This window comes from Berghia stephanieae, chromosome 5, assembly GCF_034508935.2.
Source record: "Berghia stephanieae isolate SIO BIC M18660-M18661 chromosome 5, UCSD_Bste_1.3, whole genome shotgun sequence".
NCBI classification, from domain to species: Eukaryota; Metazoa; Mollusca; class Gastropoda; order Nudibranchia; family Aeolidiidae; genus Berghia; species Berghia stephanieae.
Genome location: NC_088364.1, coordinates 75,080,529 through 75,094,176, shown reverse-complemented (window position 1 = coordinate 75,094,176; position 13,648 = coordinate 75,080,529). Strand labels below are relative to the sequence as shown.

The 13,648-nt window shown below is 33.7% G+C and overlaps 1 protein-coding gene across 1 annotated transcript in view; it reads right to left on the bottom strand.

Moving 5' to 3' along the window:
- Window positions 1–10,316: 10,316 nt before the first annotated feature.
- LOC144973606 (uncharacterized) overlaps window positions 10,317–13,648 on the bottom strand; it is a 22,455-nt gene continuing 19,123 nt past the window's right edge. The window contains exon 6 of the mRNA XM_078916255.1: window positions 10,317–13,648. This exon is cut by the window's right edge and continues 29 nt beyond it. Coding sequence (XP_078772381.1) covers window positions 13,603–13,648 — 46 coding nt within the window. The 3' untranslated portion in view covers window positions 10,317–13,602.

The window sequence follows — 13,648 nt, the reverse complement described above, 5'->3', positions numbered from 1 at the left end:
TAACTGTGTTATTGCTGTAATTGAATCTATGTTTCTATCTTATTACGCAAATAGAAATAATAATTAAAAAAAGAAAATTAAAAAAAACAACAAAAAAACAAACAAAAAACTAAACTAAACAAACCAAAAAAACCCACAAAACCCACAACAAAACAACCCCCCCCCCCCCTCCCGACAAAACAGGTGATTAAAACACACCACAAATTATATATATAAATATAAAGAAGACTGGTTCAAATAGGGAAAAGATATAGCTTACAATTTTTAAAATCTTGAATTTCGCCCTTGCCTATCCCTTTAAATCAATTTCTTTTCTCTTTTTCTCATGTTTCGTTCTCTCTGTAGACGAAATCTTCAACAGTAAGCTACCAATGTAGAGCTATGACGGGAATGTTTATCTTGATGTATGCTCAGGTTCAGATATAAATGAGCACGATTTCTTCAAACTCATCTGGACATACAAAAGTTTGAAGACAACATAGTTTGAGAGAACTGGACATTCGAGGAAACCATACTCCAGTGTAAAAAGGAAAAGAAACGAAAATGTTAGCCTGAAAATGTCGCAATATTCATTGACGAGTCTAAATCCCTTTACAAGGAGTCATAAGCCAACAGCAACACTGTACATATAAGACTGTTGTCTTACACTATTTGGCGGTACATGTCTCATTTTAAATATGAGAGCAAAAGTGAAGAGTCCTTTCATAGGATACATCTTAGTGCCTACCTATAGCGAGATGATTGATTGATTGATTGATTTTAGGGGTTTTAGTGTCCTTGCCTCAATTTTAGTCATTTCAACACCAGTAAAAGGGTAATCAAAGGACGAAAGTTGCAAATCTGAAATTAAATGTATCATCAATAATAAAAATTAAAAAAAAAAAATGTTTTTTATGTTTTTTTTTAAGGGTTTTACGGCGCTTGCAACACATTTAGGCTATATCAGCGTTAGTAAAAAGGAAGAAAATGGGATAGTAAAAAGTTCTAGAATTACAATTAAAGCACCCAAGAAAAAGCAAGACATAGGGGAACTGGGAACAAATAGGGACAAGATGTAGATTCCAAGAGCAAACCACCAATGTACTTAGTTTGAGATCACCTATAAGTCTCATCCGGACACAAGCACAAAATCCAACAAAGAGGAATACACTCAAATGCTTACATCATACATTGTAAAATAACAAATATAATAATACAGAACAGAGAGATGATTTACAAGGAAAAAATATCTTCCAAAACAATAACTATGCATTTGATTGTTTCCCTCCCAGCTAGGACTCCGGCCAGGGTCAGGACAAAACCAAGTAATCTCATTCCAAGACAAAGACAGAAAGCATGTTGGAAAACAGATATAAGGGTATAGAAGACACAGTATGTACCTCCCTGGCCACTATGGGAGGTCAGGATCCCCACGCAGTCAAAGGACGAAAGTTGCAAATCTGAAATTAAATGTACCACCAAAAAAAAAAAAAAAAATAAAAAAAAAAAAAAAAAAAGTATTACAAAATGTTATTGGTTCAAACAGAGTACTCTCCATTTGACTTCCTCCCTCCCAGCAATCTTAACTCCAAACAAAGACAGAGAGCAACATGGGCTGGGAAAACAGATATTAATATTAGGGATAGAAGACGCAACTTGAGAGGTCACAGGACTCCACTCCGTTTGAAGGATTCTTGTTACTCATTACCCAGTACAAGACCCCGCCTAATTTTGGTTTATAACAAATCGCCTCACAATAATAAAATTCTATGGGTAATGCACACACACACACACACACCCACACACAAATACATATATTTAAAAAAAATTATGAAACAAAAACAAAAAAAAAAAAAATAAAATATTATGAAACAAAAAAAAAAAACAACAAAACCCAACCCCTCCTCTAAAAAAATAAAAATAACGAACACATTAAATTAAACATAATATAGAAAAGTATTTTTGCTTTATTCAGGGTAAGATGCAACAGAAAAAAAAGTCCCTTAAAATCTTTTCACCATCATTGAATACTCAAATCAATTCAATTGTTATATATACTTAATAGAATACGTAATACAATCCCACTTTAAAAACTATAAAAACTAAATAATTGTAAAAGATTAGTTAATAAGGTAAGATATGGTAGGTTCCTGCTGATATTTATGTCAGCTGCAGGCATCTTCTTTTTTTTTTTAATACATTCAATGTCAACCATTAATTGTTTAAAGGGATTTCCAGCGCTCTTGATTGACACTTTTGGGAGGATAATAGACGAAGTGTTTGTTTTTAAGGATTTATAACGGCACTTGTATCACATTCAGGTTATTTCTTGTTTTTAAGGGTTTTACAGCGCTTGCAAAACATTTAGGTTATATCAGCGCCAGTAAAAAGGAAGAAAATGGGATAGTAAAAACTTCTAGAATTACAATTAAAGCGCCCAAGAAAAAGTAAGACAGGGGAAGTGGGAACAAATAGGGATCTGATGTAGATTCCAAGAGCACACCACCAATGTACTTAGTTTGAGATCACCTATAAGTCTCATCCGGACACAAGCACAAAATCCGACAATGAGGAATACAGTCAAATGCTTACATTATACATTGGAAATAACAAATATAATAATACATAACAGAGAGATGATTTACAAGGAAAAAAAATATCATCTCCCAAAACAATAACTATGCATTTGACTGTTTCCCCTCCCAGCTAGGACTCCGGCCAGGGCCAGGACAAAACCAAGTAATCTCATTCCAAGACAAAGACAGAAAGCATGTTGGAAAACAGATATAGGGGACAGCAAGTGACCTCCATGCCCATTATGGGAGGTCAAAAAAAAAAAAACCCACACAGGATGATAGAGGAAAAGATGAAGAACGAAATGTTAAAAGCATCAGAGAAAAAGCAAAACAGGTCAGATATAAAATGTGATATCTGTTTGATGAAGCGATGCGCAAACAAATAAGTTATGGTGTTATATATTCCATACAATGTATAATTATATTTTACTAGATATGAAAATAAGTTGTTATAACATTATTTTCGACCAAAATTGGTAGTTCCATAATTCGGATATTGGTCAAAAATCGTACAATTATAATGACAACAAACAAAATAAGTAAAGAAAAAATTCCATGACATCGATGTGAATGGAGACGACAGCAAGAAATGCTGATAAATTGGGTTGCACTGGTTTACAAGAAAACAGGACATTCAATGGAGCTGATTTTACCAAGAGAAAAAAAAAAAGCATCTAATTACAATGAGGAGTCACATACCAATTTGTTTTTCGTTTTGTTTTTAAGGGTTTTGCAGCACTTAGTGACACATTTAGGTCCTTTCAGCGCCGGTACAAATGAAGACAATGGGATAGTCGAAAAGGTTATAGATTTACAATGAAAGCACACAGGAAAAGTAAGACAAAGGGGAAGGGTTCAAATAGGGAACAGATGTAGATTCCAAGAGCATACTATCATTGTCTGATTGTTTGTTTTTATTTTTAAGGGTTTTACGGCGCTTGCAACACATTAAGGTCATATCAGCGCCAGTAAAAAGGAAGAAAATGGGATAGTAAAAAGTTCTAGAATTACAATTTAAGCACAAAAGAAAAGACAGACAAAGGGGAATTGGTTCAAATAGGGAACAGATGTAGATTCCAAGAGCACACCGTCAAAGTACTTAGTTTGAGATCACCTAAAAGTCTCATCCAGACACAAGCACAGGTCCCAACTAAGAGGAATACACTCAAATGTTTACCAATCCTATAATATGTAAACTAAACATAATACAATGCATAACAGAGAGATGATTTACAAGGAAAAAAAATATCATCTCCCAAAACATTAACTATACATTCGACTGTTCCCCTCTCAGCCAAGGGCTCCAGCCAATGTCAGGACAAAACCAAGCAATCTCATTCCAAGACAAAGACAGAAAGCAATTGGAAAACAGATTAGAGGGGATTGAAGACACAGCAAGTACATCCCTGCCCGCTATGGGAGGTAGGAACCCCACCCAGATCATTGTCTGAGATCACCTTAAATTCTCATCCTGGCACAAGCACAGGCCCCAACTAAAATGTCTACAAATCAAATGTTCAAAAAATAGTAATAAAATTACAATACATAACGGAGAGATAATTTACAAGGAAAACAAAAAATATCATCTCCCAAAACTATTGACTGTTTCCCTCCCAGCCAAAGACTCTGGCTAGGGTCAGGACAAAATTACGGAATCTCATTCTAAGACAAAGTCAGAAAGCAATTGGAAAACAATTGTAGGGGGATAGAAGACAGAAAACACATCCCTGCCCACTATGGTAGGTCAGGAACCCAACCCAGATATATAAATTTGAAACAGGTAATTATTACATGCAAATATAAATAGATATGATAGTACTTAGCTCTTCAGTGATTGTAATTCATTCAGAAATAGTGTTACTACCTTATCCCTCACCATAAGGCACTCACAAATGGAAGAAAAAAACACATCTGATAGTTGGGATAAAGTGAAAAATTATGGGAAAGGAGGAGGGGGGGGGGGGGGGTGGGCTTTACATCACTTTTGACACTTTCGGGTCACTTCAGCGCCAGTAAAAAGAAAACGATAAGTTAAAAGTTCTTAGTTTAGTTAGTTTAGTTTTTAAGGGTTTTACGGCGCTTGCAACACATTTAGGTTATATCAGCGCCAGTAAAAAAAGAAGAAAATGGGATAGTAAAAAGTTCTGGAATTACAATTAAAGCACCCAAGAAAAAGTAAGACAAAGGGGGACTGGGAACCATTATGGACCAGATGTAGATTCCAAGAGCATACCACCAATGTACTTAGTTTGAGATCACCTATAAGTCTCATCCGGACACGTGCACAAAATCCAACAGAGGAATACACTCAAATGCTTACATTATACATTAAAAATAACAAATTTAATAATACATAACAGAGAGATGATTTACAAGGAAAAAAAATATCATCTCCCAAAACAATAACTATGCATTTGACTGTTTCCCTACCAGCCAGGACTCTGAACAGGGCCAGGACAAAACCAAGTAATCTCATTCCAAGACAAAGACAGAAATCATGTTGGAAAACAGATATAAGGGGATAGAAGACACAGTATGTACCTCCCTGCCCGCTATGGGAGGTCAGGATCCCCACCCAGAAGTTAAAAGTTGTAGATCTGGAGTTAAAAACACCAAAGAAAAAGGTAAGACTAAGACATGGAGGTACAGATAGGGAATTGATGAATTCACAACCAAATCCAACATGTTGTCTATTTTGACATTACCTAAAAGACCAATCAAGGCACTACCAAAGAATCCCACTATGAAGGATGTACTCAACAAAGTACAAAACCTCCAAAACCTTCAAAACTACAAAAAGTAATAGGATTTAACAGAGACATGATTGACAAAGAAAAAAATACCATCTCTCAAAAAAAAGGAAGTATACTGCTTCCTTCCCAGCTTAGATTCTCGCCAGAGCAAAGACAGAGAGCAACATGGAAAGGAACAACAGATAATAATATATCTTTATTGTCCCCCAAAAAGTGGCAATTTGTCATTTGGTTACACATTTATAACAATACAATATTGACATAGACACACTCACACAAGATGCAGACGAGTAACATAGTAGTTATCGTTAAAAAAAAAAAAAAGATGTAGGACAGAAGAAACAGTAATGGTGACCTCTCTGACCACATCATTTGTTTGTTATTTGGTTGTTTTTAAGGGTTTTACGGCGCTTGCAACACATTAAGGTCATATTAGCGCCAGTAAAAAGGAAGAAAATGGAATAGTAAACAGTTCTAGAATTGCAATTAAGGCATCCAAGAAAAGGTAAGACAAAGGGGAATTGGTTCAAAAAGGAAAGCGATGCAGATTCCAAGAGCACGCTATCAAAGTGCTTAGTTTGAGATCACGAAGAGGAATACACTCAAATGTTTACAAATCATATATAATATGTAAACAAAACATAAGACAGTGCCCAACAGAGAGAAGATTTACAAAGAAAAAAATATCATCTCCCAAAACTAACTAATTTGACTGTCTCAGCCAGGGCCAGGACAAAACCAAGTAGGTAATATCATTCCAAGACAAAGACAGAAAGCAAGTTGGAAAATATATATTATAAGGGGATATGTTTTATGTTTTTAAGGGTTTTACGGCACTTGCAACACATTAAGGTTATATCAGCGCCAGTAAAAAGGAAGAAAATGGGATAGACACGGGAAGTGGGAACAAATAAGGATCAGATGTAGATTCCAAGAGCATACCACCAATGCACTTATTTTGAGATCACCTATAAGTCTCATTCCGATACAAGCACAAAATCCAACAAAGAGGAATAGGCTCAGATGCTTACATTACACATTGAAAATAACAAATATAATAATACATAAAAGAGAGATGATTTACAAGGAAAAAAATATCATCTCCCAAAACAATAACTATGCATTTGACTGTTTCCCTCCCAGCTCCAGCATAAAACCAAGTAATCTCATTTCAAGACAAAGACAGAAAGCAAGTTGGAAAATAGATATTATAAGGGGATAGAAGACACAGTATGTACCTCCCTGCCCGCTATGGGAGGTCAGGATCCCCACCTAGAAGTTAAAAGTTGTAGATCTGGAGTTAAAAACACCAAAGAAAAAGGTAAGACTTAGACATGGGGGTACAAATAGGGAATAGATGAATTCAAAACCAAATCCAACATGTGTCTATTTTGACATTACCTCAAAGACCAATCAAGGCACTACCAAAGAATCTCGCTATGAAGGATGTACTCAATTACTTACAAAGTACAAAACCTTCAAATCTACAAAAAGTAATAGGACTTAACAGAGACATCATTGACAAAGAAAAAAAATACCATCTCTCAAAAAAAGGAAGTATACTGTTTCCTTCTCAGCTAAGATTCTCGCCAGAGCAACATGGAAAGGAACAACAGATGTAGGGGGATAGAAGACACAGTAAGTACCTCTCTGCCCACTTTGGGAACTGACCACATTTGGGAAGACAAAGACTGGGACAAGGGAATAATTCTGGGTGAGAGCGTTTGATTTAATACTTATAGGTACATGTTTATTGATCGTGTTTTCCTATTCCAAACATTATCACATTTTTTTATCACTGTCTGTTAAAACAATATTTTAAACACACTAATTCATCCAAACCTTATCAGTGATATTGTAAGAGCAGGAAGCAGAATATTATGCATTGTTGAATTGTGCAGGAAAAAAATATAAGACAAGCCAAAACCAAGAAGGATATTAAAATTGAGTAAAAATGTAAGACATAGGGAACTGGTAGAGAGTAAAAACATTATAATTTTACACAAAAAATTTACAATCACAAACAAATAAATGAAAGACATGCAAAATTTAATAAAGCCATATAATTGGATTGTCTGAAATTATATATATATATATATATATATATATATATATATATATATATATATATATATATATATATATATATTTAACCAGTAAAGTGAAAAAATCCTTCTGTTTTAAAATCGATTAATGTAAATGATGTTGAGTATAACAATTTGAACAGCAAGGCAAAGACTTATGTTCAAGTCACATATACAAATGAATGTAAAATTATTCAGAATCTCAAAGCTATTTATTCAAAAATATTCATAATCTCGCATCTTTTTATTCAAAATCTTGCTTTCGACTTTTATTTATCAATTAACCGACAATGTCATTTGAAGAAAACTTGTTATCAAAAGTTATTATGATTTACAAGGAACAAAATATCATCTCCCAAAACTAATTCTATACATTTGACTGTTTGCCTCCCAGTCCAGTATTTCACCAGGGCCAGGACAAAACCAAGTAATCTCATTCCAAGACAAAGGCAGAAAGCAAGTTAGAAAACAGATATAGGGTGATAGAATACACAGCTAAAGCCTCACTGCCACTATGAATGGGAGGACAAATATTGATGACTAATTCTAAAATAAGAACACTCTCAATTCTAAAACAATTTTTGCTTGTAATGATTATTTTGTTCATTCGTTTCCTTTTGAGAACTCTGAAAATACTGTCAACAAATTTTGGTGATATCATCAACTAGGATTATAAGTATATTCATGTTGGTAACATCAGAAAAAGAGAGTGTGCAGAATCAAGTTTTAGCGGATGTAAACTTCTGTATTGGTTCTGAAACAAAATATCTCAACAAAACTACTTTCGACAGGACCCACCACTTTCTGATACAGAAGGACATAAATGACCCACCACATCAAACAAATAAATAATATGAAATTGAATGTAAGCTTCAATTTTATTACAAGAACAGATCAAATACACGACAGATGAATGAGACACATCTCACATCTCATTCATCTGTAGTGTTTCATTCATCCTGTTTTGTTGATAAAGGGGAAACCCGAAACGTTCATTTGATCTGTTTTTGTAATAAAATTGAAGCTTACAATCAATTTCATATTATTTATTTCTTAGAGCTTCGAGCAGCAACATTTACATCACCACATCAAATTAGTACCATGTCGAGTGAATAGGATGCTAAAATGCTTTGTTTAAAACGGTCTTCATTCTAATCCTTCACACACATAAACTTGGCCCAATTTTCATATTGTTTAATATAAATATATTTTTTAGCATCAATGCCACTCCAATATAATACCATTTGGAGATTCTGGGTCACATATGCTCATACAATTGATATCTATGGTCCGAATTGCCAGCTTCCTAAGAATTTGGAGTACTTTCTTCCCTATGAAGTCATCTCTATAAGGTGATGTTTTTTTTGTTTTTAAGGGTTTTATGGCGCCTGCAACACATTTAGGTCATATCAACGCCAGTAAAAAGGAAGAAAATTGGATTCTAGATTTACAATTAAATGGAATTGAGGAAAAAGTAAGACAGAGGGGAATGGTTCAAATAGGGAACAGATGTAGAGTCCAAGAGCACATAATCAATGTACTTAGTTTGAGATCACCTAAATGTCTCACCCATACACAAGCGCAAGATCCCACTAGGAGGAATACACTCAAATCCTTACATGATACATTCAAAATAATAAATATCTTATAACAATACATAAAAGAAAGATGATTAACAAGGAAAAAAATATAATCTCCCAAAACAATAACTATGCATTTGACTGTTTCCCTCCCAGCCAAGCACTATGGATAGCTGAGTCTGTATTATCTGCAAGAAAATACCTTGCAATAGAATTGTATCATAATTTAAGGATAGCAATCAATTGCTACTGTCGGTTTAAAATCCAGCTCCATGGCTGTAAACAATTATATACTATTTGCACATGGCGACCACTTATAATGAATGGAATGCAGCCTCGGTTTCCATCCAAATCGATTTTCTGAATCAAATATAAATGGGCTACCCACTGCTGCTTTAACTCACTTAACCCTAACACCGACCATATCCGTAGTTTACCCGGGTTGCTTTTACCCCATGCCAATTTATTTAATTTTTTCTGAGACAAAATATAGGCGCAGTATTAAAGCTAATGATTTTAGTTTTTACAGGTTAATGATAGTTGAATAAAACTATCTCATTTCAAATACATTTCTTCCAATTTTGAAAAGTGGCAAAAATCTCTAGGGTTGAGTGAGTTATTTTTGTTTGTTTGTTTGTTGCTTTAGGTCTCTTCCAACACAATTGAGGTTATATGAGAGACCGCTGAAACAAAAAAACAAGCAATCTAACAAAAATAGTACAAATGTAAATCAAAATCATAACCTAAAGATATCATAAGCTAAATTATAAATAACCAAGAACAAACAGGCAGAAGATTTACAGAAAAAAAAATATCCCCTGTCAAAAATACAATCACAAACCAAAGAAGCAGGATAGGCTAGTAAAGAGAAGAAGAAACGACATCACTATCGGATCGTACACCCATGCGAACATCATAGGTATATGATTCAAGGGTGGTTGAGTGAGTTAAGTTAATCATCAACTTAACTGAAATTGTAAATGCGTGTGACACCAAAGGTATACGATTACAAGGATGCATCAAATACCAATCATGAAAGCATAAACACAAATCTGAATGTCCAGATGAATAACATCCCCGCTCATAAAAAAACGCCAAAAAAAACCAACAACAACAACAACAAAACATATTAAACAAGAGAATAATATTAATATACTTATGTTATTCGTTTCTTGGTTAATGGTATAACATTTTAAAATTCATTACATCACATTTTGAAACAACATTTCAATGAGATTCAAATATGAGAGAGAGAAAAAGTAGTTAACGAATAAAACATTAATGAATCATTTCACTTTATACAGTAAAAAAAAATATCGTAAGGGGGGGAGCTTCTAGAGCCTCTTTATTTTCCTTTTTTCTACCTCTGGCCAAAGTATTATGGCAATGGGTTGATAAACAAAAAAGCCTTTGACTTTTTAAGATTTGTTGTTTATTTTCCAATATGGCGTAGTTTTCATAGCAACGGGCAACTTTTTTTTTGAAAAAAATTATATGCAATCATCCTTCCCAAACATATACATTATAACTGTGCATAGAAGTTTAGGATGTTTCATCAAATAAAAAAAATGACCATTTAGTGTCGCTCCCCCCCCCCCCCCCCCCCCCCTCCCCTTAAGCAATTCCTAATGATCTCAGATATTCTTAAAACCTAACTTTCCAACCTTAAGATCCAAATATTCTTAAAACCCAACTCTTCTACATTCATAGAAACAAGAAGATAGCAAACTATAAAACCAGTGAACATTTTCAAGCAAAATCATTCAATCATTCAGGAAACCTAATCAAAACAAAGTACAAGGTGGTCTGATATCCACATCACTCCGTAAGTATTCTATGTCTTCATTCCAACCTAATTCAGTATTAGTAGGCCCTTGCCCGTGCAATATACAATATTCCAAACTAATAATGATAATAGAATATAATAGTACAAAGAGATGATTTACAAGGGGGGAAAAATATAATATCTCGAAAAAAGGTACTATACATTTGACTGTCTCACTCCCAGCTAAGGATCCACGCCCGAACCAGGAAATAAACCGAGCAATCTCAATCTAGAACAAAGTTAAAGAGCAACATAGAAAGCAAAAACAGATATGGGGGATAGGCGACACAGCAAGCGACCTCCTTCCCACCATTGCAGGTTAGAGGATACCATCCAAACATATTTTATACCCTGTGTAATGAGACATAATACCAAATGCGGTGTCACTATGTGTGTAAAGGGTGGAGATAAAATATAAAGATAATAGGGTAATCAAATATCCTTGTAAAATATACATTGTTCAAATATTATTTAACCCATATTCAGGGCTAAGTTGTCACATATAATACTGAACAGAAGGAGTGAATCAAATCAGGAGAACTCATTTCGATAGATAACAGAAAAAGAAGACATTACACTTACAAACATATAAATAATTAGATTAGAATTCAAAGGCTAAGACTCATTTCAACAACCCAAGTAAGATAAGTACACAGTCGTAATATCACATAGACAGGCAAATAAAAAAAAAATCCAACAAAAACAGAAAGAACAAATCAAAGACTTGATTTACAAAATAGTAACAGAGAAATTCTCTCAAAATTGGACATGATAAATAAATAAATCCGTGGTCGATGCCCGAGCATGATGAGAATAATCCACGTTTTCTTGTGAAAAATTATTACGTGTCACAAGTCACATCTTCTTCATTCATTTTATTTTCAAGCTTGCATTACTAGTAGAAAAATTATTATTACACTTTATCTGAACGCAACAAATGTTGCGAAAAGCTGAAAAACTCCACGAATGAAAATTGAATAATATCAATAAATGATGTGAAGAGTCAAAGAAAATAAAAAATTAAAAAACAAAAAAATAATTTTAAAAAACAAACATCGTTTGGTTCACATTTGAGCTGAGTGAAAGAAATGTTTAAAACAATGACCAAGAAAAGCTTTCAAAGCTCCATTTATTAAGAATGGCATTTTAAAACATGAAAAAGAGAGCTTTGGCAGATGGGGGTTGTTATATACACTATAATTTTTCATCTTTACCACTGTACAATGATAAAACATTTTATTTAATAAAGGTATAAAGGTCGGAAACCTTTTTAATTCAAATATCAATAAATTATTGTGATTCCCAGTTCTCACAAAATGTGTCGGGGGGGATCACCACTAAAGTAAGGGAATGAGTTTTGTCATTGCACAGCAGTAGTATACTCCAGATAATTTATAGACCAGTTTCCAGTTGCTACTTTTGTAACAGCACACGTCCATGATAAAAAAAAGGCACATATATAAAGACTGATTCAAGTACTCCAATCACATTTTTTTTTCTTCAGATTTATCAGATAATCAGCCCAGTAAGCAGGCAATTGAAATTTGTCCTTTCTTCTAAAAAATTAAAATAACCTTTCAAATATAGTTGTATCTAGCTAGCATGACAAAATCAAACATTGCTGTCAAGGTAACCATTGGATAACGATATCAATGTGACCTACCTACACATAAGTTGCAAGTTATACCTGATCTATAATAGAAATTATTTGAACAAAATTATCATTAGAATGAGCCAAATGACTTTTAGAAGTAAGATCTTGATGAAAAAAAAACAAACTCTTTGAACAAAATTATCATTAGAATGAGCCAAATGACTTTTAGAAGTAAGATCTTGATGAAAAAAAAACAAACTCTTTGAACAAAATTATCATTAGAATGAGCCAAATGACTTTTAGAAGTAAGATCTTGATGAAAAAAAACAAAAACTCTTTGAACAAAATTATCATTAGAATGAGCCAAATGACTTTTAGAAGTAAGATCTTGATGAAAAAACAAAAACAAACTCAGCAACCTCTTGGGTTGTGAATAGGAATTCATTCCACAGTCAAATCCATCCGTTATGACGCATGGGACAGACTGTGTAGTCGTAACAAATAAACAAAACTATATTTCACACCTTTGTAATCACTATGGTGATCTGTCTAATAAATTATCCCTTTGAGCTGCATTCAAGCAGTGACCATGTCTAGTGTCCTTGGGATGAAAAGCTATTTTTGATTTCTTCCCAATTTACTACTGCTCTATATCAAGCATTATGATGATTATATTGCATGAGGCATTGGTTTAAAAAAAATGATATAAAGATATAAACCATAAGTTATAGCCCCTAGGTGCTTAAATAGTTGTACTAGATTGACGAAAATGTTATTGGTTAATGATTGTTACCAGTTAAAATACTATTACATCCCCTTCCCGTTAACTAGCATTGCTGCTCGGATGCTAAATCAATATTGCACTCCTTTTGCGTCATTAGGGAAGTTCTCTTTTGAGAGCCAATCAAATGAGATTCAATGAGATTATAATGGAAAATATCGGGGAAGATTATTTCACACTCACTTATATAATTTCAAGCTGGCAAAGTGCTGTTGATGTATAGATACAGGATGTGAAATTGAATGTAAGCTTCAATTTAATTACAAAAACAGATTTTTGTAATTGAAGCGTACATTCAATTTCACAAAATGATTTATTTCTTCGAGCTTCGAGCAGCAACATTTACATGATACAGGATGGAAATACCCAAAAACATTTTAAATGTAAGCTATCATAAAGCCCACAATACTGACTACAAATAATGCAAAAATCACACAAATTCGTTGTCAAGCAGTCTTTTCCTATCCTCTCCTCCT